At 29.7% G+C, this 27,833-nt stretch overlaps 1 protein-coding gene and 1 long non-coding RNA gene across 2 annotated transcripts; one reads left to right on the top strand and one right to left on the bottom strand.

Annotated features, from left to right (window-relative positions):
- Positions 1–694: 694 nt before the first annotated feature.
- On the bottom strand, positions 695–13,823 carry LOC116768523 (uncharacterized). The gene is made up of 4 exons (XR_004353377.2): positions 13,736–13,823; positions 3,409–3,788; positions 3,093–3,305; positions 695–1,760 (listed from the first exon to the last, which is right to left on the bottom strand). It is a non-coding gene; the product is annotated as an uncharacterized LOC116768523 (long non-coding RNA).
- Positions 12,167–27,833, top strand: LOC116768522 (fibroblast growth factor receptor-like 1). The gene is made up of 7 exons (XM_032659262.2): positions 12,167–12,303; positions 21,039–21,128; positions 22,666–22,865; positions 25,888–26,098; positions 26,574–26,701; positions 27,100–27,268; positions 27,460–27,833. The coding sequence occupies exons 2-7, from the start codon at positions 21,059–21,061 to the stop codon at positions 27,576–27,578; spliced, it is 897 nt and encodes a 298-aa protein (XP_032515153.1). The 5' UTR covers positions 12,167–12,303; positions 21,039–21,058; the 3' UTR covers positions 27,579–27,833.

The raw sequence follows: 27,833 nt of genomic DNA on the forward strand, positions 1-27,833 counted from the left end.
GTAGGGATTCACAAGTTCTAAAACGATTCGCATAGTTTAAATTTTATAGTTACGCACCATTTTTCTGGTATTTGGGCTCCAGTGTCTAAGATTTCCAAAAATGGTTTAAAGAAGCGACCTAATCAATAGAAATAAATTTATATAAGCATTTAAAGAAAGATTTCGAAAATGTTAATTGAAAATTAAATAAATCGGAATTGTTAATTTTTAACTTATAAAAACTTTAGTTTATCACAATTTGACACTCCATAATATTAGATCTACATTTACCTAAAGTATTTCCAGTCCTAACGTATTTCTAATCTTAAATATGAAGTGCACAAAACTATACAAATTAATACTATTTGTTTAAAAAAATTAAATTATGTTTAAAAAAAAATTAAAAACAATTAATTTGGGTTCATTTACTTTGGTCAATTTTTCCAATATTACTTCTTCAATACCTTGAATGGCCAAATAGGAATCAGTTACAATTTTACAAAATGTATAGTGCAGAAATAATATATAGAAATTATTACTAATTACAATATAAACTCTCCAAAAACATTTCCATTTTTACCCTTTGTTTATGGAAAACTTTAAAGCGTGTATAACTTGTCAAAGAAAAATGTACAATAGAGTAAAATATTTAAAAATTAAAAATAAATAAATAAAGTATATTAATTTTATCAAAATAAGTATTTAAGTTAAAGGAAGATTGGGGATTCAATAATAGAACTATATATTTTTAATTTATATGTATTTATGTAAAAATATTTGCCTCTAGATCCAAGCATAGTATTCATGAAAACGGCCTGAGGGAATTCTAGAGAACTAGTTGTGCTCAGTTATACACATGATTGGTCTTAGTAATATTCAATTCTATTCAATCCTATTGCCAAAACAATAACATTGAACAAATAGTGATGAAATTCTATTTTGTCCTTAACATATTGCCTTTACCACTAAAACATTTTAAAAAACAAATAACTTAATAATATAAAATATTGAAGAGTTACACAACACTAATATGGTTTTAAAAAATACTTGCCAGATTTCAAACATTCAGTGCTGACTATTGATATTGACTACGAAAGAACATAATTATATGTCTCAGTTTGTAGTTCTTATTTTATACAAATTATAATTTACTACACTCTTTCTATTTATAATATAAAAAAACAACAATTGTGATTAGAATCAAAACTGGTTTTAACACAACTATTTATAAAAAAGCCTACTTAATTTTAAATAAATTTTATTCATAAATTGAACGACTCGTATGTTAATTTTAATCGCAGAATCTGTGTTGTCACGTGAAAATTAAACAACTTTCTTCAATTTTATTAACATTACTTTACTTACAATAAGAACCTTGACACCTCAAAATGTCTCCTCGTTGAAAAATTTATAGTTTAACTATTTATTTATTTCGAAACTTATACTGCTCCCAAGTTTCATGAATTCTCGATTATGTTCCTTAAATGTGGATTATTCTAAAACGGTGGAGTAAAAGCTTCTTAATTTCTGTGGGTCAGAAATGCCATTACAAAGCTGTGAAATAAAGCGGTCGCATAAACATTAAAGATTCCTACTTATCTTCCTAACTTCTGAGCCTAGAACCGCAGGGAGGGTTCAAGTACATTATTTATGTGGTGTTAACCAAATGATTAATGTTCCAACCCTTAACTTGTTATTTCATTCTTCAACCTTACCTTTCGAGATTTATTTTGTGCGGACTAAGAATCGCCGGTGGAAGGATATTTTGCGAGGATGACCAGCTACAAAACAAAAAAAAATTAAGTATAATGAGATCTAAGATTTTCACGAGTTTTATTCATTTAAATTAAAATAATATTTTTCGGATAAACTACGCGTGATTTATTTTTGTAAAAAACTACATAAATTTAAATAAAAATAAAACATCTGCTTTTCTGAACCATCTTAATTCTATCAATAGTAAGATTCAGTTAACTATAGAATTATAGGCAAATAATTCTTTAGCTTTCCTTGATATACTTGTCGTTAGGAATCCTGACAATACTTTGGAACATGCTGTTTATAGGAAACCTACACACACGAATAGGTATCTTAATGCTAACTCACACCACCACCCTATCCAGTTAGCTACCGTTGGCAAATCTTTGTTACAGAGAGCCCAACACCTTTGTGATGCTGACCACCTAGAGGCCGAGCTGTAGCATATAAAACATGCTCTCACCACCATCAACCTGTCCGTGCCTCGCCAGCATCGCAAGAACCACTTGAAGCCACCCACAGTTGAACGACAACCTGCGATACTACCATATGTGAAGGGAGTTACTGACAGAATAGACAATATTTTGAAGAAGATTTCCATCAAAACTATTTAAAAACCACATAAGAAAGTGAGTCAATTCTTGAGACCAATCAAGAGTAACATTCCTTTGCAACAAGCGGGTGTATAAAAACTTGATTGTGAGTGTGGCTTGTCATACATTGGACAGACAAAGAGGAGCATCGGTACAAGGGTTAAAGAACACATCTCCGATATCAAAAATAGGCGCGTGTCGAAGTCAGCAGTGTGTGAACACACAATGGACAAACCCGTACATTCGGTTTGATAAACCACAAATTCTCACTCGTGAAGACAATTATATACCGAGGTTAATTCGCGAGGCTATTGAAATTTAAAAACATCCCAATTTCAAAAGAGAAGATGGCTGAAATCTATCAAACACCTGGGAGCCCCTTCTTAAAAATATAAAGTTCCATGTCCGTAACCACACCGCAGGACCTCAAGACACCGTAAGCGCATTCTGCCGGCATCCAGAGCGGTACGCCAGATAATTAAGAAATCGATGGCGGTAGATGGTAAATAACAGGACCAACTGACAGACACTCACATCTCGTCTGCCCGTGATCACGGTTGCTAAAACGTAACCAAAACGTCGGGAGTATGTAGATTTTTACAAAAATAAATCACGCGTAGTTTATCCGAAAAATATTAGTTTCATTTAAATTAAGTATAAACATATATTTCCACAAAACTATTTTATTAAATTGTTTTCATAAAATAGTTCATGGAAATACTAAATAATACTTTTTCGTAATACATTTTTACTTTCACTGACATTTCAATCATTTCTTTGAACCAATCTTTTCATTAAACGTAAGAGATGCTTTATTAGAGTAGGATTATTGTTAGTACTGAAATAAACGAAACTCATTCATCACGCATAATCCCATTCTACCACAACACGGACCTCTCATTAGCCTGGATAACGGACAGTTAAAAATGTTGACTGTTTCGACCTTTGTTTATGAGGTTGTTTTTAAGTCTTCTTCTAAAAACATTTTTTATAACATTAGAATATTTTATAACGATGAAACCTTAAGAAATAGCAGCAAAAAGTATTATAATTTTCAATTTATTCAATGAAGACGTACTTATCTCATATTACCAGCTGACGACATCGAACAAATTATATAAGACTTCCCCGATCAACTGGCAGGCATATGGTTTTTTTTTGAGTAATTGGATAATTGTACGCATTATAAATTGCGTATACAATATCTACTGCGAATTATGTTGAGCTTAACAGTATGTTGAAAATATCCACGGTTGCCTCTGAATATGCATTCAGAGTATCACTTGACACGTTTCCCGGGGGGATATTAGAGACTAAAGATTTAAGCCTCTATTCTTTGACCTACCCGGGCGGGTACAAATCCAAATCGTGATACTTGGGTACATCCTCATTGCCTTCCCGTTTAGGACATTATATGCGTAAATATACGGTAAGTGTGGCAAAAGCAGCCGACTTATTCTGGAACAAAATTAGAAGACATTATGCACCCCATTTTCGTGCACACTCAAAAGTGTGTGCTATAAAATATTGAAAGCCTGGCTTCTTCTCGTCTCTACTCAAGTGTCATTAGATTCGTTGTAATGAAGTTATATTCACCAATAAACCTTTTTTTCACGCCTCCTCACAGATTCTAAAGTAGTGAGGCCACATTTTGGAGGGCCTGCCCAAATGTGACAACAGTATTCCAAGCATGACCTTATCTGTTCTTTTTATAGACAATAACGTTGTTCTGCTATTAAGGTACTATGAAGTACTACCGTGCTTTTTTTAGGGCAGCAGTACTTTGAGTTTTCTGGCTTATGACCTAGCTTATGACCTAGCTTCCTAGTGTAATCTTTGGACTCAAGGAACCACCATAATTTATGTTTCTAAGGTACCTCAATGCCTAAAGACTGAAGGTGTACATCGTATTGCTATGGATTTATTGATATCAACTATCTCATTATATCTTGTTGATCATTTTATATGTATTTACATATTTATAAACAAATTATAAAGATAACTTTAATTACAAATTATATTAATAAATTTGTGAAAACTAATACATTCAATTGTAAATATATATAAATTAGTTGTAAGATATTGATCTCATTAATTTTTAAGATTGTTGAGAATGCTTTATAAGATTTTATTTTAATTGTATTAATCCTTCCGTAAGTAGTGGAAACATAATGTGTATGTGTGTGTGTGTGTGTGTATTTTTAGAGCAGAATAAACTTACAAGAGAAACAGCCAGCCTTGATGAGGTTCATTAAAATCTACTAAAGAAGACTAGCTGCGCTAAAAAATGACAAGCTATTAACAAATTAGCACAATACGATTAGTTGACACTAGAATAGACTATTTTGTCCACACCAACATCCAGAGGGTATTTGTATTTGAGTTTTTGAAGGAAACTGAGACGGTAACAGCAGATGTCATTATGGATAGAAATACACCTCGGCGTGTTGTAAGAACATAATGATACTTAAAATGTAACCTGAGTTTAAAAAAGGAAAGTACAGCATAATAGTCTCTAGGAGACTCTAGACTGAAAAGAGATTAGAGTGCTAAGCTTTGAACGAATTTTAAGGTGGACTTTACGTTAGAAGAAAACAACAGCTAAGAGAACTTATTGTTTATTTAGACTTTTACTATTTTTTTGATGTATTTGAAGAATTGGAAATTATGACACATCAAACTCGTCGTGCTAGAGAGGCCTTCACATCGTACGCATTAACACTCCCAGAAATTGTAATGGGGTCATCCCATCATATCACCAATCAGCAAAATATAGTCACCTTGGCTAGCCGTGGCCCTACTGATTGCAGAAAACCAGCAAAACGCCTATCTTGAGATCCCACTGACCTCGATGACCAAACACCCCACACAACAACATCTTCACCTTCACCGGGGAGATTGGGCAGATTATGTTGTCCTTACCAGCCGGTGTGAACATCACGCCTACTCAACAGTAATGTATAGCGTATATCTGAAGATAAATCCAGAGCTCTCGTCTACTTTATCCCAGACAGCTAGGATATTTTCCTTCTTATCAAACTTAATAACTTCAGCGAAGTTCGACACTCTCTGGCTATAGTAAGAGTGTCATCGGCATTGCAGACTGATATGTCGTGTTTGAGCTTTTTATTGCATTAAGTATTATAAGTAAAAATTTGAAAATCTATGGTTAATAAATTCAAGATTGAATAATTTCATACATGCTGATGACGAAAATGATGATGGTTATTGTATTTAAAGTGGTTGCATCGATCTAATATAATATCAAAATACTCCCAAGTCTGATATTATATTTATTAGGTGGCGTTTAGTTAGCATTGTATTGACACACCAACGAAGTGGGTATGGGAATGTTCTTTTAATAGTTTGACGCCTTAAAAGCTCAGATGACGTATTCAACCGAAATACACACGTACGTACCTCTACATACTTACAAATAAGAGTTGCAAATATAATAGTAGCTTATGAACATTATAATATAAAAGGAACTAAATCTTATAATTTTTATTACCTAACATATTTCATTTAATGATTTCTAAGACTTTCGCGAGTATTCATTTAATATTATTATTTTTTATATATTTTTATTTAATATAATTAATTAACTCTGATGAACAGTCAGACTTTTCAATTAAAATGGGTCCTTATCATTGAGTCGGGTTTTAATTATTTCCAGTTTTAACATTGAAAATATTAAGTTTGTGAACATGAGATCTTAGTGTCCTTTAACTAACTTCATCTATCTATAATGAAAAATAATTCAAGAAGACACTTGCATAACTTTCCCGTTAATGTTAGTAATTTTAAGAGTATACTGTTATGAAATTTCAGAACTGCAATAGACTTGGTTATTATTTAATTCTATATTGAACATTTGCATGGTTTCAGAGAGGAAGACCTTGTTGGTATAAAATTAAATAGGACATGCATTACTACATGGTAACAACAGATGTCATTATGTTACTCGTGACCGCGGTTGCTATAAACTAATATAAAATAATATAACAGAATAAATGAACTAGGTGGTAGAGCCCAGCTATGGTCAAATTACTGCAGCTCGAACCAATGCTAGTTCGACCGAAGAAGTACCACCCTCTCAGAGAAGATCGGTGTGAAGCAGTCTTAAATGACTGCATTTCGTCCGATGAGAGAGAGAGCCGTTTGCCCTTTCCCTTTCCTACCCTTTCCTGTCGTCTTTTTTTACCCACCCTTCCCTCTCCCTATTGCCCAATCAAGGGTAGCAACGCATCCGCGAAACTATGTTATGGATGTCCACTGGCATCGTACCACCCCCATCAGGTAGGCCGTCAGGTCGTCTACCCCCTTTGTCATAAAAAAGCGTATCCAAAATCATAGTTTCATGTAAAGGATAAACCTTATAAGTATGTCTTATTTCGTACGCATATTTCATTTTAAATGACAAGTTATTTATTCATATGCATATTTTATGTATAGATTAAAATAATCAAGAGACTTAAAAAAACTGTTGAAGCAATTACCCCATAGGATAGTGAAATAAAACTGACATAGGTAATTTAATCGGTCCGAGCCAAATAATAAACATTTAAATACTTGCAAATAAATAAATATTTTGTTTCTAGCCAAGATACATTAGCTATACCTAGTAATCGAAGTTATATCTGTACATGTTGTATATTAAAACAATAACTTATAAAATTTGTTCTTTCTAGCATGAAAAGAAATGGGGTGACGCAAACTAGTTTGTAATAAAATTAGTGGAGCAAGAAATGCTACAGACGTGGACATAATTATTTTGGACGTTAGATCGCAAACTTGCACCATTACTGACGTTGTGCACAAAGTACTTTACAATAAGCGTTTTCAGAGCTTACAACTTTCAATAACATTTTAATATTTTGTTAATTTTAGTTTTCTACTATGAACTTTTTTGTTTAATATATATTTTATTCATTCAGCTGTTTAACTATAATAAAAAAATCATTTTTGGTGACCTTTATTTGATGGTTAATATGACAGAATTATACAATTTATAAACGTTTTACAAACTCGAATTATATATGCTAATGGTCGAAATATGTACAGAAATATTTGCAAATAATTAATAAATATTTATTTTAATTAATGATATATATTGAAATTTGTTCAACAATGTCTTCAAGTATAATTTAAAAGATAATACTATGATTGTCTATTTTTGTGTATGTAATTTCAAATCATACTTTTTTACTAAACACATGAATATACAATACAATGCTTACATCGAAAATGGATTTGTTTTTAAATTTTATATGTCTATCTCTTTACTTATATTAAAATCTTTAGATCTTGATCAATTTGACGAAAAAATATTTCTCAGGTAAGTAATGTCATTAGGAGTAACTTAAGCTACCACTTTTAATCAATTTGAAGAGAGTGAAGTACTTGATTCTATGATATATTTTTTACGCCATTACTGTCTTAATTAAAGACTTGCTTTCAAAATTATTATTAAACGAATAAGCATTGATCCGGTGGTAGTTCCATAGTCACCAAGTTAGAATATGAAGAAAGGATACTACCTGGAAATCGAATAAATTATAAGAAAACTCATTTAAGTGTATGGTAAAAATCACTACCTCAACTTGTGTCTTAAAATACTTGAGTTTTTCAGTTTTTGGCTAAAAAAAATATTATAAGCAAAGAATAAATATATTTTTTAACTGTTATGAATATTGTTAAGAATATATGAATGAAAAGCTCGACGAAGCGAAAAATTTTAACGACAATTATTATTTTTTTTTTATGTATAATTAAGACGAAAGTTGGAGAAAATTCTGTTAGTAAATAATTGTTGAAAAATTAACTTTAAGTTAAATTTCGAGTTGGAATAAATTATCTATACTGTCCAAAACACACCATCATTTATTCATATAAAAAAATATATATTCAATATCTTAAATTAATTAATCAATGTGCCGTACTCGCTTTTGACGCCGTGCGCGCAACCTAAAAATGTCGGGTGCAGATCTATTTTCAGAGTTAAATTAAAATTATAAATAATGGAGATAGAGTTCTGGAAGTTTTGAGTTTTATATTGGAAATTTCCTCCTCTTTTAGAATCTTTTTTTGCAATTTCTTAATATTTATAGTTTATGAAATATTAGCAAAAAAAGAAATGCCATTTATTTTTCATCTTTAATTGTTTATAACTTTTGTAATTTTTTATTTGCTAATACTCGCTTAGCATATTTTGTCATATACGTCATTCTAGATCCAATAAGCTATCGCACATAATTTTCAGATCACTATTTTGTACCATTTTCAACTTGTCGACTAGAGCGTAATAGACCATAATAGACACTAACCATTTATTTTTACTATCACTTGCGCAAGTTTCCCATACATAGACTCATTGTTGATTTTATTCACTCTTATCATAACTCTACATCCATCTTTAAATTCGAATCTAGGCCATATGAAATATCCTTTCATCAGAAGTTTTGGTGACTCAGCACTTAAATCCATACAATACGACAGGTCTTATGACCTCCTTGCATTTTACCCTCATGCTTAAGGGGTATTCCTGGGTCACAAGTCCAAATGAAAACCTCAATGAAAACCAAAACGTAAATGATATAACAAAATAAAATAAAAATAAATCAATAGATTAAAAATAATGATAAAAAATACGAAGTTTTTCGTAAAACAAATTCATAGAGAAGTTTTTCTTAATTTCTTACATTGACGTCATCCCAAGCTAGTTAAATATATGGAACCGACAGCTGCGGAAACCTTTTGAATATATCATGTGACAGTCTTTATGTTTTTATTAGAACCCCTGCGGTTAAAGTAAATATTTCTCTCAGATAAAATGAAATTGTGATATCTAATACTCATATTTTTACTACATTGTTAACAAATTGTAAACATTTATAAAATATTTGTTTCAATACCCTTATGGCTTACTAATAAATGAAGTATCAAGAAAATATCCCTAACAAGTGATATATCGGTCAATGAAGGTGTACATTCCCGTTGATTTAGAGAAGCAATAATCTCTATCGTCACGCTAAACCCGTCAGATGTCAGGAAACCGGTAGCAACGATAAAGTCACGTTGGTTCAAAACAAAGATCATTTAAGCTGCTGAATTCATAATTTTGTATCATGCACAAACAAAAACAGAAGATCATATGTTTATTTTAAAATAAAAGTAAAATGATCTTGCCTTTTAGATATTATCAGAAAATGAATAATATGTTTTGGGACTTAAGCTATTTATTTCTACTGAATTTCATGTCCTTTAATAAGTATCTTCTATCAAGTGATGAATAAGAAAGGGACATGCTTCAAGGTAAAGTGTCGCTAAAAGTGACATTTAGTTTTAGATGAATTGGGAACCTAGGGATTCTGGTGAATTGCTTAAAATGAGAACGAGAATATATTTATAGAATATATATTGTTGATATAGATTGCTTATTTTAATCTGTGAAACTCAATTGAAAGCTATTTTGATAAGGCATCCTATAGCCAGAGGTTGCCTTGTTATCAAAACAGTTCTATCATTGTACAACAAATGTTGTTTATAGACATTACAAATCCTTATTTATATTCGTTGTATGCGTTACTACTTAAGTCATTTTTCATTTATATTCAAACTATTTGAAAATACATAGAATTAAGATTACCTTATTGCTTTCCTAATCTTTTAACATTGTTATTAAAAAACAAAATTCGCCTGTGGCTTAGATATTAAAAAAGTTGTATATATAATTCACATTAGTTAATCATAGTGCTTTCATTTAAAGAGTTATTGCATTTTGTACCATGTACATTGAATTTTATGCTTATTTAAAGCAAAACGTATTTCTGAGAAAATATATTTCAAACTCTGTCAGGTTTGCACGGTGATAATTTATAAACAACGAAAAAATATTATAAATCTCACAAATATAAATAACGAGATAGAATATACATATGCCTAAAATTAAAGTTTTGAACTTAAAACCATCAGAAATACAACTAAATATAAACTTATTATTCAAAAGCCCAGATTTATTATTTATACGAGTGAGGCAAAAGAGAGTGCTTTTAGCATGCCATTTGAGAATCCAACACTGCTACTTACAATTTGTTTCTTAACATCTGGTTTCAAAATCTCAAAATATAAAAATCCTTAAAGTATGTTCAATAACTAGCACATCTTTTGTATTTTTTAAATTTAAGATTTAGAAACTTTATATAATTTTTAAGTAAGAAAATTCTTCTATCCGCTATAAGCCCAATACATATTTGCGAAATAGTGTATGATAACACATTTTTTTTGTCGAAGTATGTTTGGCGTGCTACAACCCGATATTTATTGTTTCAGATAATTTATCCAATCATAATCAAAATTCAACAATTCTATTATTCTATTAAGTTATCAATTAGATCTTAATTTGAGAGACAGTTTTTGTAAAATACTTATTAATAAAACAAATACAAAGACTATGAAATCTAGTATCTAAAAAAAATATTTAGTGACATATTTCAATCACTGTTTAATTTAAAACGTTATCACTGTTTAAAATATTTAAGATATTTAATTTAAGGGCTAACAAAATCCCCATAAAATATAAAATTTTATAATGTCAAGTCTTACATTATAAAATTTACGATTTCATGTAATTATTTGAATAGTTTTAAGTTAATTTTCAGACTGTAATTAATTCCTTATCCTTATTTTGGAAAGTATAATGAATATTAAAACATATAAATTCTACTGGTACTGTGAGTGAGATGAGTCGATTAGAATCGAACGATACGAATGTATTTCGTGACATTCAGAGGAAATATCTGACTGCCAGCATATTGATGTTTTACTATTTGCTAGATAAGCTTGTTAAAGTTAAATGACGGGTACGAAATGTATAAATATGCTTACACTTATATCGAAAAGACACAAGTCAATGGCAATATATTTGGTAAGTTACGTTTTCTTATAAATCGACTTATAACGAAAATCAAAACAGATCTTCAAAAATAAGTGTAGAACATTGCTATAAAAAATAACTGCTTCATCGTGGCAGTTCCAGAAAAATATTTCGTGTCCTAAACATTTCATATTGTCTTGAAGCACGTGTTGGCATTTCCCTAACCTCCCTAGAGTCCCTACGTGACGCGCTTTCAGTGTTAAAATATTTTTACTATTCATCGTCTAAGGGCCATTAAAATGCTCGCAATGCGGACTCGCTTTTTCATGCTTTTTTCCCCGCATATTTGTAACACTTGCGCTGATGATTAATTTTTTGATGCGGAAGTTGGAATTGCAAAAGGTGCGATAGTTGAAAAACTTTGGGAGTATACAATTTTTTTTGAGTGTAGACGCATAAAATACCTAACCTATATATTTTCATATATCTGTAATGAATGATGGATGTTCGCTTTAATTAAAAATAATGTATCAGTTAGATTCATCAAGGTTAAAGTATAAAAAGTGAATATAAATTTGGTAAGTAGAAAATTTAAGGTCCTCCATCATTAAAAGCGAAAGTGTCTAGCTATTAAAGCTTAAATTGGTTAACTTCAAATTCAAGAAGACCATTTGGGTCAATTAGCCAATTATAACTGAGCTTAACCCAAATTGTACCACAAATCTTGTATAGGCGTATTTGCTCTTTCGGAGTCAGAATGCTAGTACGAAAAAATCTCGTTACAAGCTGGTGATTACATTAAGGAGAAATCCCCAAGCGTTACTTTTAGCTGCGGTTTTGCAATTTAGTTAGAACTGGCATACAGAAAAATTTGCGGTTGCTAACATCGGGGAAGGAATTTGACACGCATGCGCATAGATGTTGCGTCTCGCGCCTTCTCGAACCCCGCAGTTCAAACCGCCTGTGTTGCGAATTACCCGCGTTTCTACGTGCCGCGACCCTTACCTCCCCGGTTCCCCCGCACGTCAAAATAAGTAATTGGTTCAACGAAAGTAAACTTTAACAAACTTTGAGCTTAGAGGGAAGTGATGTGCAGAGGTAGGTAACATTTTATTTATTGTTAACTCATAGCAATCTGTCATTTTAGTGGCATGAGATGAATGATCGTAAATATTAGCGGCCTTTGCGTTTCTTGTTTAACGCTGAGTCAGAGTGACTGGTGTGCTCCTAATGGATTCTCTTCATATACTGTAAATATGGATCTTAAAAATCTTTATCTTTATAAAAGAACGTACATATTATATAGATTTGATCGATGAAAAATATATCATACATAATATATTAATTTATGGTTTTGTAGGAATTTATTAAAAAAAAGAAACCGATACCATAACAATACATGTCATAGCATTTGATTTAAGATATTGTTTGAAATACAGATTTCGATCCTTTACTGCGAATATTTCGGAATTGGTTGTATTTAAGCATACATTTTCAATCTATCGTTACAAAAAAGAAGAGAATTTATATTGAAAAATTATATAGCAATATTATTAAAGTTATTATTATATTTAATAAAAAGGTTTAATCATATATAAATTAGACAAAGATGCTTTATACCTATCTCCATCTCTAGAGGCAGCCATTAAGATAATTTGCTGTTTTAGGTGTAGAAATAATGTTTATGAATAGCCTCCCGGTATTATTAATAATAACAAAGTGTTTATTATCAGCTAAGAGTGCTGCGAAAGTATGTTCGCTTGAATCGCAGTCCGATATATTTGTTTTACATACGTGTGTCCTATTACATTTCGATGTTATTCAAATAATGATAACATGATTAAAAAATATATATTACTAATATTAAATCTGCTTCTTATTTTAAAATATAAAGTTAAAATATATAATAGGAGCGATAAATATTGACATTGAAGAAGAAGTGATAATTTTTAGAGCACAAATCCTTATTTTTTCTCACACTATTATTATAAATCGACACCTTTGAGACAGATATTACAATTTTTATGTTTTAGTGATATATTTTTAAGTGATCATTAAAATGATAGATCCAAGATAATAACCCTTATCACAGAACACACAGCGATATATAAATAAAAATCCTAATGTTTAGTCCTCCCCGTGCAGATTTTCAAGGTTTTTTGCTATATTGTTACTAATAACAAATAAAATTTTTAATTCAGAAAATGGTACTCTGCTTCAATTGTACATTGTATGACAATCTCTTTGAATTATTAACCTTAATATAATTCAGATGACTTATTAAAATAAATGTTCCTCCATAACGTTATCAATATTTTCTATAATATAGGGATAAATTTTTATAATCATATCTCAAATAAGTATTAAATATCAAAAAAAAAAACATTAATGTATTCATTAAAATACATACAGCCAGCTTTATTCCAAAACAAATTTAAGACGCCTTTATTTGGCAGTCACTTCAATGGCCTGCTTTGTACGAATAAAAACATACCTTACCAAAACAAACATAATTTAATTGTAGGCTTACCTTAAAAATAAAAGTAAATAGAAACAGCCGAGGTGAATGTAAAAACACAGCGCGAGTCAACAAGACTGTAGCACGGCTCGGTTTGAATTATTCAAATCCTGATTTGATATGGCGCTATAAAATTTTTGACATATCATTTACATGTTTACTTGCGTTCGGCTTTATTTTTAAACAATACCTTTCTTAGTTTCATCTTTGTATTCTTAAAACAATGTTCAATAGTATCTTAATCATTCATAAAATTAAAATAATTTTATTTAGAAAGTAATAAGAAGATCCAAAATTGTATTTAGGTTTGAATTTGAGTGCATAAAATAAATGTCACTTGCCATCAATAACAAATATGTAAATTTCATTATTACTTGAATAAAAAGGTTTCAATGAAATTGGTGATTAGAAAAGTAGAAAAAAAAATTGATAAAAACCGTTTACAATTGAAAATAACTTAGTATGGTGATCTTTGTTTGCACCCTATTTCCATTTACCTGAACCGATGTCACGAGAATTCGAGCCAAGTTATTACAGAGACAAGTATTGTTATTCATAAACCTGACGACCGTTTACTTTTTTTATCAATATACTATGTTTTTATAACAGTCGATATAAAAATAAATCAAGTACTTTCCATTGGATTCACAACGTGACAATGGCTTAATCGATTTATAAACCACTTAAGCCACGACCGGTCCCCTTTTTTATTGACACGTTCCAGGATCCAGTAAACAAGAATGGCATATGTAATGTACTTGTTTGTAATCCCTTTTTATATTACGTACCGATTAAACATTCACTTCTCTTGGCATAGGGACCTAAATAAATATTCCGCATAAGAATGCTCACAAAAATGACACGGGCTGGTCTTAATTAAATATCGCTTCGACCAGATTGTCGTGGTTTTATTCCATTAACCGAATGAAATTACCTTCTTTTAATATTACCTGCTCATTTAGGTGTGACTCAATTTACTTTAAAAACGTTTCAGTTTAGTCGTGACATTATTACAATCTCCATTGCGTTTTTTTTTCTACGCTGGCATTATAAGTCAGAAATATTCGACAAGTCACCAGTAGAAAATTAGGTTGGAAAGTTTGAATTTCGATTTGGGAAAGAAATGTTTTACAAATTAATATAATTTTTTGCGTTATAGCGAAATTAAACTTTGAGTTGAGACTCTTACGGGCTAACAAGATTTGTTTTTTTACTTTTATATTTTAGCTTTAACAAATAACAACTTTGATAGTTATAGTTACGGCTTATGAATAATTACATATAAAGATTTTTATAAATTCATTATCTGTTGTATAAAAACTGAGCAGTTTCAAATTAATGTTCAAATGGGACATTTTGAATTAAATATTTTTCGACACAAGTAGATGCAGAACCAGCAACCTCAAGGATATCTGGTAGCAGTTCCTTTACCATTTTATCAATCGTGAGACTCGAGTATGTGAATAAAGCGTTCTACTCCATTTATTTAAAAGTTATTTCGGGTCGGAGGTGCCAGGAGGCTCTCTGTTGGAAGTCCTAATCAATGTTTTTTTTTTATTGCAATATAAAATAAAGATTATGAATATATATACAACGATATTAAAGAAATGTTAGGTTAAATTTTAATTAAAATTCAGGTAGAAAATCAAATTCATCGATGTGTGTTGGAATCGAACCTTCAACCTCCGTAATATTGCGTTCCAATTTCAAGTATTAGCTCAACGTAGAGTTAATGTTGAAAATATAGCTATGCAGAGCAGTTGTTTTTACTTCTACTTTTAATATAAAATGAAATGATATATGGACTAGATACATATATACACTGATAACTGTCGTGCAACGGTAAAATGTTAAAGTAAGTAAAGTAGGTGTAACCTATAAATGTTTTTTTGTTTTTTTTTTTTATTACACAGTTATTTTAATCTAATAATAGAATATTCGTATGAAGATAATTAAGAAAAAAAACGGGGAGATTCTAGAGATATGAAGTATAGTTAGGTATGTTGATAGTAATAGATGTAATAATATAAAATTACAATGAATTTAAATGATAAAAGTAAAATTTTTAATCCATAGCAGGGGAATTTAGGTCGTGAAAGAAAGGAATATTAATGATGATTATTTTATATAAACTCAAAGACCAAAAGTTGGTTGTAAAGGGCACTGTAAATATTTCCTCGAGATTATTTCAAAGGTAATAATTTATCTTTAATATCATTGCTAAAAATTTCTCACAATTGAATAGCCAGTGCCAGCAATTGCCTCTTCAACTGACCTTGACGACATTACACACGTAACTTTGATCCGTTACACAATGGAAACGAATGAGGCGATCACGCGAGCGAGGATTTCATTGTACCATTATTATTCTCTAGCAAATTGAATAAAAGGCGGATACGAGCTGGCTTATCTCTTAAATTACTGAAAATGGACTTCGAGTGTAACGGAACTGTGATGTTATTTATATTATAACACCATATCACTTCAGACAAAATATAACAAAATCATACTAAGATCCCGGTCGAAATTAATAGAAGTGGTTAGAATTCTCGTTATTTATCTTAATGTTTGGATACGACATAAATGTTCATAAAAAATAAGGTATACAGAGTGTTACGAAATGCAGTAGAAAATGCACTAAAAATAAAAACAATATAAAAAAAAAATCTCCATTTATTTGTACTATAACATAGTTTATTCCAATTTGATGACGAATTACACAAATCAAAATTTATTTTAAAAACTTTTTATTGGTTAATATTAAACAAAAAATAATAATAATTAAAATATCGAAGTCATTACTTTCACCAAATTCTTGTCTCTCCTTATTATAGATTGTACGACAGAATATTTTATTACACTGAGACCTTAAAACTGGGAGAAAATGTAACATTTTTGTTTCTATTGAAATGTAAAAATATTTTTAATGTAATTGTATGGGTCTCCAGATTAACATAAAACCGACTATTTGAAAGGACAAACAAGTAAAAAAACTAATGATTACAATTGGAAAATGTAGTCTTACAAGATCAACTGACGCACTTGTCATGGCAATAATAGACACTCGTTATAATAGATACAACCTTTATTATATGACTAAGTTTGACCGACGATGCTACTTTAGTCCATAAAATATCGGTGGTTCATACCTAAGATATATTTGTGGTAATGTTCTAACTCAGTGCAAATGGAGGTCTACGACTTATGACCGATGTGACATATTTTTACTCAACTTTGAAATATGTTTTAATATTTGAGATAATAATCATGATGTTTATGTTTAAAAGGTTTTTTCTAAGAAGTTTCTTGATCAATCAATTTATATTTATAATATTTTTTCTATTTTTGTGATCACTAGATAATGTTTTGTTATAAAAACCAAGCCAATGTATTTAAAATAAAAAAAAATGATATCTGCTTAAATTCCTTTTTATTTTAAGAAATTAATGTTACCTAATAAACCAGTCATTGGCAACTAAAGTAATTCTGTTTAAATTCACTTCAACCTTTTTTTAAATTATAACTGGATAGATTTGAACTAAATAAGATGAAGGTCATTTATTCATTAAAGGTCAACAACGATGGTTTGGAGTTCAGCCTAGCGTGTGATAGTTTAATTCCAAAAAGGAGGTTCAAAAATGAAATCTGTAATGTTTGTGCATATTATCAAAAATGTACCCAATTAATTATCTAGGGTTTGGCTACTTAACGCCTTTGTTTCGAGTTTGTGAGAAAAATTTTAAACAAATCTTTATTGGTGACAAAGATTTTTTTACGTTTCCCAAGGTGTCTAAAGCTCTGAGGTGACATTTAGCTTCACCTGCCCAAATGTGAAAGCAGTATTCCATATAACACTGGACCTTTGGGTCTATCCGGGTGTAAAGTAGTGCAATACTATACAATAATAAAGAGTTTTCTTGCAGCTATCTAATCTATAAACTCCATATAGGGCACATAAGACAGATTTGAAGACGCCAGAGTACCTAATGGCTAAAAGCGAACGGTCGGTATATTTCGAGAATACATTCTGAAAATTTAGAATGAAGGTGAGTGGAGTTCTGTTTGCCGTAAAAAGAGCTATTATATAAGATTATCTTTAAATTTCGAAATATTGATATCACCACAATTAGTGACTGCCTAAAGTATTAAATTAATATGCTTTACCATGGCCTCTCTTTCGGACGCTATTTGATCTCGGGTAGAAATATAGCTAGATTGATATTTCTCTATAAATGTGATATCATCTGCTTAACTAAGGACGACCAGTAATAGTAGATTGTTAATTTGCATCCAAATTAGAGTTTCAGAGCCCCGGAGAAATGTCTACATTGACTGCCATAGGCTAAGAAAAACAATCACTAATTATATTATACACAAGACGGTGTATGAAACTGCGACAGCTTCGTCGTTATTGTCTCCGAAAATCTTTTAGTGCTTAACAATAAGTGTATACCCAATCACTATAAAATTTCCAGTCAGACTATTCTATCGAGATTTCAGCGAAAATAAAACCTTTTTTAAATAAATTTACAATAAAACCAAAAGTGGTTTTTATTGAAAACACGGTATTTGAAAACCGAAACTTATAGATATAGTCTATATATTTTCAAACGGAAAATCACACTAAACTTTAAAACTATTTAGTATTTTGAATATTGCACGGATAATTTTAACAAAAAACAATCACCAATAAACTCTTTGTCTAAAGAAACGTAGAAAAGTTTTGCTTGCCTCATTCCACTCAATCATATTCATTCACGCGCAAGAAACGATAAACTTCTCTTATGACCTTTGAAATGATAAATTGTTTGTGTAATCGAATAGAAATCACTCACCAATATTTGGTTAAATAAAACTTGCCACATTCCAATGAAGCGTAGCAAGAAAGTACTTGACGAAGTTAAAACAAAGAAGTTTATTTAGGACTAAAATGTTAGAATGTATTATTAAAAGGGTTTTCTATGTTTTCAGGAAGAATATATTTAAAGAATCAATAATAAACAAAAGCAAATCATTTTTTGTTAAAAAAAAATCTTTTTTAATACCACAAAGTAAATATAGAAATTAAGATTATTTATTTGATATAATTAAGCGGACTAAATCAAACGGTTTAAAACTACATTTTTTATGACACTATTATTACCTGGTTCTGATTTTTAAGATAAATGCTACACAAGAATTACATTCCAACAGGTTTCAAAAAAATGAAACCTAAACATCATCAAGAAACTATACATTATTTTAATCGAATTACTAAAAGAATTCAACAAAGTTAAAAGTGTATTTGAAAATAGTTGTTTGTTAGAAGTGTCAGGCAATCATTATTTCTTTAATCTGGTTCAAGCTGAAGGCAGACGTGACTTGCTTTTTTGAACAAATTAATTATGAAAGTAATTTACAAAAACAAGTCAACGGAGGCGAAAATTTTTCTCATATTTTACATTATTTATATAGAATAGATAATCATTTTTTCTTTAAATATCGTTATTTAGTATTTCACAACCTTTCTTATATTGAAATTAATACTAACTTATTTAAAATAAATATCCGAAAACCTACTTGGTGACCTTATTAATAAAGTGCCAACTTTCAATACATTAATGTTCAATTACTTGTGTCGTTAACGTTCATAAAATATATTTCTCTTTTATTTTCACTCAATTTCAGCAATCACATAATTAAATTCGAATTCCTTTTTTTTTTCAAAGACGTTTACAATATCATTACTAAGTTTCAAAATATTTTCCTTATATGAGTTTTCACAAAGATGAAATAAAATATACCACAAGTCCTTATATTTATCAATAATTTGTGGCGATCAAGCAAGTGCAGTTAAATTTTTGAGTTACTTCACTTGTTCTACTTATAACCATAAACATCACGAGAGGTTTTAGAACACTAAACCTCTCGTGATGTTGGACTCTAACAAGAGTTGGTTGGTTTGTAAAATATATTTGGTGCCTAATCTGATTCCTTCTATTATAATCTGGTAAAAGTCTTATTGAACCAGTTTTATAAAATATACAACAAATAAAGCAAATGAAAATAAGGATACAATTTGCCTAAGGTTTTACTTTTGTCTCCGAAAATTACAATATGCTAACATTATATTTTCAATATTTTTTTATTATTGATTTGAACTGTATATATATGTAATGTGTGAATAAAAATATTCTTCTACTTTTCGGAAAAAAACTGTATTTGTTTTATTTTTTAATATTCTTGTTTGTTTTCATATATTTTAATAACTTCTTTTATAACATGCCACATAATAGCGTTTATAAATAGTAAACACAAAAAAAAGTTATTACCATGATTTGTACGTTAATTGAAGTCGCTTGATGTATATCTACATATTATTTGAAATTTATACAGATATTTAAGTATCGAAATTAATTTATAATTTGTTAAAATTTAGTTTATGTTATAAGCCGACATTTCTCCAAACATAAACATATCTCAGAAAATAATGTACTTAATATGTATTAAAATTTTAATTTGTTGTTAATTGCTTTCAATTAGTATCTTGCGAGCTAAGTTGAGTCCTGTGTAAGCTTTAGTTTAGCTTGTAATTTTGTAATAAATTCAACATTTTGATAGAATATGAGACAACCTCTCAAGGTATAGATGTTTAATGAATTATTTATTTATAAATGGTGGAAAATTAACAAAACAAAAATACCTTAATAAAAAAAAATTGCTTATTGTATGTTAATTAAAACAATTTTCCCTTTTTTTGTATTATCGTAATGTACTGTGTTAAAACATAACCCACTTTTTGTCTTTGTCCCAGTTGGGTAACAGCTTCATTCACGCACACAGACAAATATAATGTAAGTTTTATAACGATCACATCATTACGGAAATGCTTTCTAGAAAAATTCTTTTAACATACAACACTAACAAACAAAGTTTAATCAATATTTTTTTGGGTCACGGAACAAATGTAACAAAAGTTTTAGGGTGATATCGAACAAATTAAGTAATAATTGCCTAAATTGGAATTCCGGTCTTCAGGCCCATTGTTACATCTATCCGATTGTTCTCTTCGAATTTAATAAAATAGACACGCTCCCTAAGGACTTACTTAATGAAATATTTCTCTGACGGAGATCGAATCATAAAAATCGTATACAATATTTAAGATAAGCTATTAGTGGCAATGAAATAAAAAAAGGTGTTTTAAAATTTCTATAATTTTAAATGTAATCATTTTAGGATTAAATTCAACATGGCAACAATAAGTATCATAACATAATAAGAGTTATAAAAAATCTAAATAAAAAACTGCTTTATTTTTTCTTTTAATTCACAGAAAATCCAGAGTAAAACATTATGGTCAGCACAGCGATCTGCAAGTCTACACTATGGATATCTCTTTTACATGGCTGCCTTTTCCTCATTGGTAAGTAGTACCTAGTAGGTTCATCTATTACGGATTTTATAATAATAGTTGGAAAAGGTCGCTAGCTGATGTATTCTTGCTAGTGAGAATTACTTACCTAGTAACGTATATAAAAAGGTTTGATCATTTGTTAATATTAAACTACGTTAATCTAAAAGCAAGTTTATGCGTTTATTTTACTTTTTATCAGAACATACGCATGAGTGACTGACGTGGAGGTAGTAAACCTACCAAAGTGTGCAATCTACTGATTTTGGTTGAGTCTAGTATTTACTCCAAATATTTACATGTAATGAATATGTTGATTATAGTAAAATATAAATACAAATCACTAAACAAACCCATATGTCTTAGCGCATTATATCGTGATCTCAGAAACACTTTGCGTTTACTTATTATTAAAATCTGAAATTGTAGAAAGAGAATACATATGATTATTACCTCTTATGGCCGAAAAAATACTACCTTTATATTTAAACTTTATTATGAAAAAATGTAAATATTTTTCCATGTTGCTACCTAGTCCATAAAATGTTATTTTTTCTTAATATCACGTATTTTAAAATAACGTAAATGGTAGATTTTTCTGCTCTTCTCGACATTATGAGTCGGTGAGAGGTTTCTCATAGGACATGTCTCACTCTAACGACTTATGAAACTTAAATAACTTTTACTAGCTTATTTTCTTTAACGTAATTTATGTATGTATGTATTTTTATAAATTATTTTAGCAATCAACCTTAAAATGAAAAAATATATATATAACGTACAATGTCATAAAAAAATATATATATTTTTAATTAAAAAATATTGAAGAATTTATTTTAAACATATCTTTGTTCAAATATTTAAATTCAAGGGGTACGGCTTCACACTTTGTACGATAGTAAATATTAACTTCAAATCTATAACTTCATTTTTATCCCCAAATAACTTTAGCTTAAAAAGAGATAAACATCTACTTAATACATTTTATATATTCACAGAGTTATAATACTAAAAATATATATAACACCAAACAATGATAATATTATACTATAAATCAAAAACAATCTTCGGATTTTTTTTATTTACTTTTTTAAATAGAATTTCTTATTCGTATTTCTATTGTTTGATGAAAATGCAAAGCAATGCAAAAAAAAATAACAATGAGCTTGTACTAATTAGGGATATTGAAAAAAATATCCCACTTTGATTGTAATTGTATTGTTTTATAAGCATGTTAATTCATTTAAATGGTTTAATATAAAATAATATGGTAGCTTTAATTCAAATTAAATTCGCAACTCGGTTAAATGGCTGGTAATTCATGTAATTTAAGCAGGATAATCTTCCAACCAACTTAATCCATATCTTTGGAATTATAAGAGTCTTAGATTGGGATGCTTTCTGAATAAAGGTCTTATGATAGCTTAGCAGACTTCTCTCTTTCCTTATCTGAATTTTATCAACAAAAACAAGTAATAATAATAAAAATATAATATAAAGAAGATAAAAAGAAGAAAGAATATATTTTATAAAATCATCTTACTTTTAGCTGGTACCGGTACAGAAGCTCCTACGCATAATCCAACATTGGAAATGTCCTCCCAAAAATTCAGATCAGAATTGCTTCAAGAATGGCATGCTTCACCAGATGCCCCATATTTTGATGCCAGTACTCCAAGAAATATTACTGGGTTAGTTGGTCATCCAGTAAGATTGCTCTGCAGGGTTAAAAATCTTCAAAACAGGACTGTAAGTATTAAAATTTTTGTCATGTTTGTTAAGGTGGTAGAGCCTAGCTGTGGTCAAGTTACTACAGCTCGAACATAGGCTGGCTCGTCCGGGGAAGTACCACCCTCTCACAGAAGATTGGCGTGAAGTAGTTTTTAATGGCTGCGTTTCGTCCGATGAGTGAAAGAGCCGGTTGTCCTTTCCCTTTTCCCAAATTTTTCTCCTTCCCAATAATCGAGGTCAGCTACACATCCACAACATCTCTCATGTTGCAAATATCAGTGGGCGACGGTGACTACTGCCTGTCATGTAGACCATCCTATTGATTGCCACCTTTCTCATAAAAAAACACCAACATTTAGATTTAATACTATTAGTGTTCCTCAAGTTTAAATTCATTGTGCAATTATCACTTTCTTTATTGCGAATAATTAGATCAGATTAATTTAGTTTTTATATTAAGTGTGGCTTAAAATCTTTGAATTTTATTCATCGATCGACTTTTGCAAGTAAATTCGATCGTACCGCAGGGGCAGTTTAGAAAGTAAGACAATTAGCGAACGAAACTGGAGCTCGACCCGTTTATTTTACCTATTTGGTAGTGTTATTTTACGATATAGCACTGAAAGTTCTAATTATAAACAAAATAATATCAATATTTTTTTTGCGAGAAAAGATTGGTGAGGACTGTATGACTACTATGAAGTAGCATAATAAATAGGAGAAGAAAAAGATATTTTTTCCCATTTTTCTACGTAAAAACTACAATTGAGAATGTATGCAATATATTCGATTAATATACTTATATACTTGGCACATTTGGGTTAACATATATAATTTTGTTACGTGCTTAAAAACTCTCCACACTCAGTTGATTTTATCACTATTGACTTGTAGATGTAGAGTAAAATTTGAGAAGTACTTCTATAATTTACATGCCTAAATAGCCAATTGAAAAATTATATTTTTCACAAATTTCTTAAATCTTCAGCTACATCTATATAATACTAATGTAATAAGTATTTGAAAACTATTTTTACTTTTAAAAATTTCATCATAATAAACTTGAACCTTAAATAAGCTGAAGTACCTCATTATCCATTTTACAATTACTTGGATTTTCTATGTTTCAAGTATGTACTTTAAAAAATTTAAGGCTTTGAGAGTGAGTACTTATAAATAGGAAAATACGTTTAATATTGTAACGTTATACCTATATTTTTTAGTCTCGGTGTTGTTTTAAAATGAATAAAATTATTGTTAATGATTTAATCAATATAGTACAAGATACTATAAGGAAAGATGACAAATTCAATAAACGTTTTTTTTATAAGTTAGATATTGGATTATAGATTTCGATAAAAATTTATGATTTTGATTTTGCTTATTACATCTTTTGTTTACGTTGCTAACATCGATAATATCAGAGGCAGAGACTTAAATTTAATAGAAAGAATATGTACGGTCTCGAGAATACAATCAATTTATTTTCCATCTATATTTATTTTTAAGACTGCGCAAACAATATATTATAAGCGTACCATTTATTGAACGAAAGCTATTCTTTTCTTCACTCGCAATCAGTATTTAATACGCCGGAGCCATGTTTATTCAATGGGAACATAAAATGTTCAGTGTTATGGCTCAAGAGGTTTTATATTTATTATTAGCTTTCGCGCAAGCGATCGTTTTGGTTCTAAAGTACTCACTTAAGTTACCCTATTGATAACGCGAAGACTACAAACATATCATTTTATCCACATGAAAGTCAATAAACTTAATAAATAACTGTAAATATTAAGGTGAAAAAAGTTATGGTATACACCAATAACCATAAAGAGAAGAACTCTCTTTACAATGAATTTCCAAAAGTGACGGAAAAGAAAGTTAAGAAGGAAGTCTCATTAGGATTTACATCGAAGGATTTCCACTATATGTTCGTCAGCGTTAAAGCTTTATTCTTTCTACAAATAGATAACAGGAAGATGATTTTACACTTTTTCTTTTTCATTCAATTGAAAAAAAATATTATTAAATTTATAGGTTAAAAGTTATCGTAGGATCCACATTTTAAACAATTCCTGATAGGACCATCGGAGTATATACAAATTATTTTCATATCAGTGAGTCGCAATACAATATCATACTGATAACACTAATTTATTGTATACTTAAGTATTCCCAGTACGCCAAGAAAGATAATGGAAATTTTGATGAATTTCACTAATAAAATTGTGTTTTGCATATTATCCACATTTCTCCCATCGATTGTAGAAGTTTACTAAGTTATTATAATTTATACAAAAGTTAATATCATTTCATAAAGTTTTTTCGGAAGCTTGACTTATAAAGTTTATATTGGTACGGTTTAACTTTTGTATCTCATTATATCAAAGAATATGTATCATTGAATTTAAAATGTATGAGTTATAATATATAATTTTGATTTCAAATTCAGCATTCTTTATTATCCTAATTTCATTTTCCATAAATTTATTCACATTAACTTTACTACATTGAATGAAACTCAGGCGAGAACCGATCCGAAATCAAAATCTGAATCGCTGGATATTCTAACCAAGCATAAAATTTTAGGAAATTTAGTAATAATGTAAGAAATTAGTTGCTAAAACATAAAAGTGTAACTGTAACAATTTTAATATGAAAATAAGAAAAATTTTAAGGATAATTCTGCTGTTACTTTACTCAACCCCTGTTTTATAATTAAAACGATGAAGTAATTAGTTTTGTTAAGAGCATTTTAACGTTTAAATGAAATTTTACGTAGACCTAAGGATATAAATCTACGTCTCGTTGGTTATGGGATCTTTCTGGGACAGTAATTTCTCTGACAGTACCTGCTTAAGATCTTAATGTTTTTAAAGCAATTAGTAATTTTAAATGCTTAAGCTTCAAATATTTTACAACAGCTAAATAAATACTGTTATCCATAACATTATAAATTACATTATGATAGCAATAAGTGTTAATTTAAAATATACATATTTAATAACATAATATTATAATTACTCACTTTCCTTAGGTATCTTGGGTACGTCATAGGGACATCCATCTGTTGACTGTCGGACGGTACACCTATACATCGGATCAAAGATTCGAAGCACAACATAAACCGAGGTCTGAAGAATGGGCTTTGAGAATAAGGAGTCCTCAGCGGCGAGATTCTGGTCAATATGAGTGTCAGATATCTACAACACCTCCAATAGGTCATGCTGTTTTCTTAAATATTGTCGGTAAGAATCTTATAGAGCAGTAATAAAGTAGGCCTAATTTTAGTGACACAACTTACTAAATTTAAAGGACTTCATCTAAACCGATAAGGAATTCAATAGAGTCAACTACTATATACTCAACACCTATATACCGAAGTAAAACAGCTTGTGTTGTGTTAAATAAATAAAAGGGTTGGAACCATTAAGCTTTCCTTTTCCTAATGTCTTAATGCAATCCTTCCCCTAAAATAAATCAGCTTGGGACTTATGACATTTCTACTATATGTAGGAATATATGTTGTAAATACATATATTTCGCAAATTTTTCTGTTCAAATATACATGTTTTGAGAGGCTGATCTGTTGATCTCCTAATTATAGATTTTAAATAAACAGCTCTAGTACTCTGAAATATTTCAACTTAAATGAGAAAATTTATGCCGTATAATTTTTTAAAGTCTCTAGTTTTTATAAATATGATTCAATTTATTTTCTAGAACCTGAAACGAAGATATCGAGTGGTTCAGAATTATTTATACAAGCCGGTTCTACCATCAATCTTACTTGTACGGTCAAACATACCCCCGAACCACCTACATCTATCACATGGACACATAGAGATCAGGTATACAAAAACCGATTTTTCCGAAGAGAGAAGAGAGAGATTTTCTTATAATTGAAAACTACGTTACGTACATATTTGTTGCTATTTGTTAAAGCATTGTATATATTTTATGCCTATAATATGTCTTTTATAATGTTTATGAAGGTAATATTGCAATACCCATTAAACATTGCGGGTAACTGGTATTTCTGGTTGGCTATCAGTTCATTGCACAAATTAGAATATGTTATATTTAATTAAATTTAATGGAATCATATTGCATGATATTATTGAATTTATATGGGACTATGAAACTGAAACAACTTATTATTATGGCCCAATTGATTGCCACCAATAATGAGGTAAACGTAACATGTTTGAGCTTGTAAATATTTCATATATTATATAATTTATTGCAGATTATCAATTTTGATTCAGCTAGAGGAGGCATTTCTCTTGTAACAGAGAAAGGCCTCAAAAGTACAAGTCGTCTTTTAATACAGCGAGCCAGGGGATCAGATGCAGGGCTGTATACCTGTGGTCCTAATAACGCGCCCTTGGCTGCCATTAGAGTACACGTGCTGTCTGGTAAGATGACTTATATAAATAAATTATTAATTGTTTAAATTCTGGAGTTTGAATTGTTTTATATTCCGTGATTATATTATATTTTTCGCATTTATATTAAAACACACTTAACTATGCACGTATTCATATGTTTATATATATTATATAAAAAACATTTTTAATTTACATTATTCTGTTGTAACTTTTTTTAGGTGAACATCCAGCAGCAATGCAGCAGGGCTGTTCCAAATCAAATTTAGACATTTCCGTTTCTTTGTGTTTATTATTTACATATATTTGCTTTTTGGACTTTTTCCATTACGGTACATGAGATTAATATAAATTGTAGGTTCTTAATCTCAGTAAGGATTTATATCAATTGCATGCAACAGTCAATTAAAGTTGTTGAAAATCCGTGTGAATAATTTTTACTTGTAAATACGATATTTAGAAAAATCTTAATTAAATACTCACACAAATGATTCAATGTTATTGAATAACTTGTGACCATGGAACCGTAAGGACATTTTTTGTCCAAATTAATCTTAATCATTCACATTTAGAAGTACTGTATTATTTTAATAGA

This window comes from Danaus plexippus, chromosome 4 (genome assembly GCF_018135715.1).
Source record: "Danaus plexippus chromosome 4, MEX_DaPlex, whole genome shotgun sequence".
NCBI classification, from domain to species: domain Eukaryota; kingdom Metazoa; phylum Arthropoda; class Insecta; order Lepidoptera; family Nymphalidae; genus Danaus; species Danaus plexippus.

What these genes read in the sequence shown, in the direction of transcription:
- LOC116768522 (XM_032659262.2), top strand. Translation starts at nt 21,059, where the DNA reads ATGGTCAGCACAGCGATCTGCAAGTCTACACTATGGATATCTCTTTTA. An exon ending in AAAATCTTCAAAACAGGACT is followed by an intron (nt 22,866 to 25,887) that starts GTAAGTATTAAA and finishes CACTTTCCTTAG; the next exon opens with GTATCTTGGGTACGTCATAG. An exon ending in TGTTTTCTTAAATATTGTCG is followed by an intron (nt 26,099 to 26,573) that starts GTAAGAATCTTA and finishes TTTATTTTCTAG; the next exon opens with AACCTGAAACGAAGATATCG.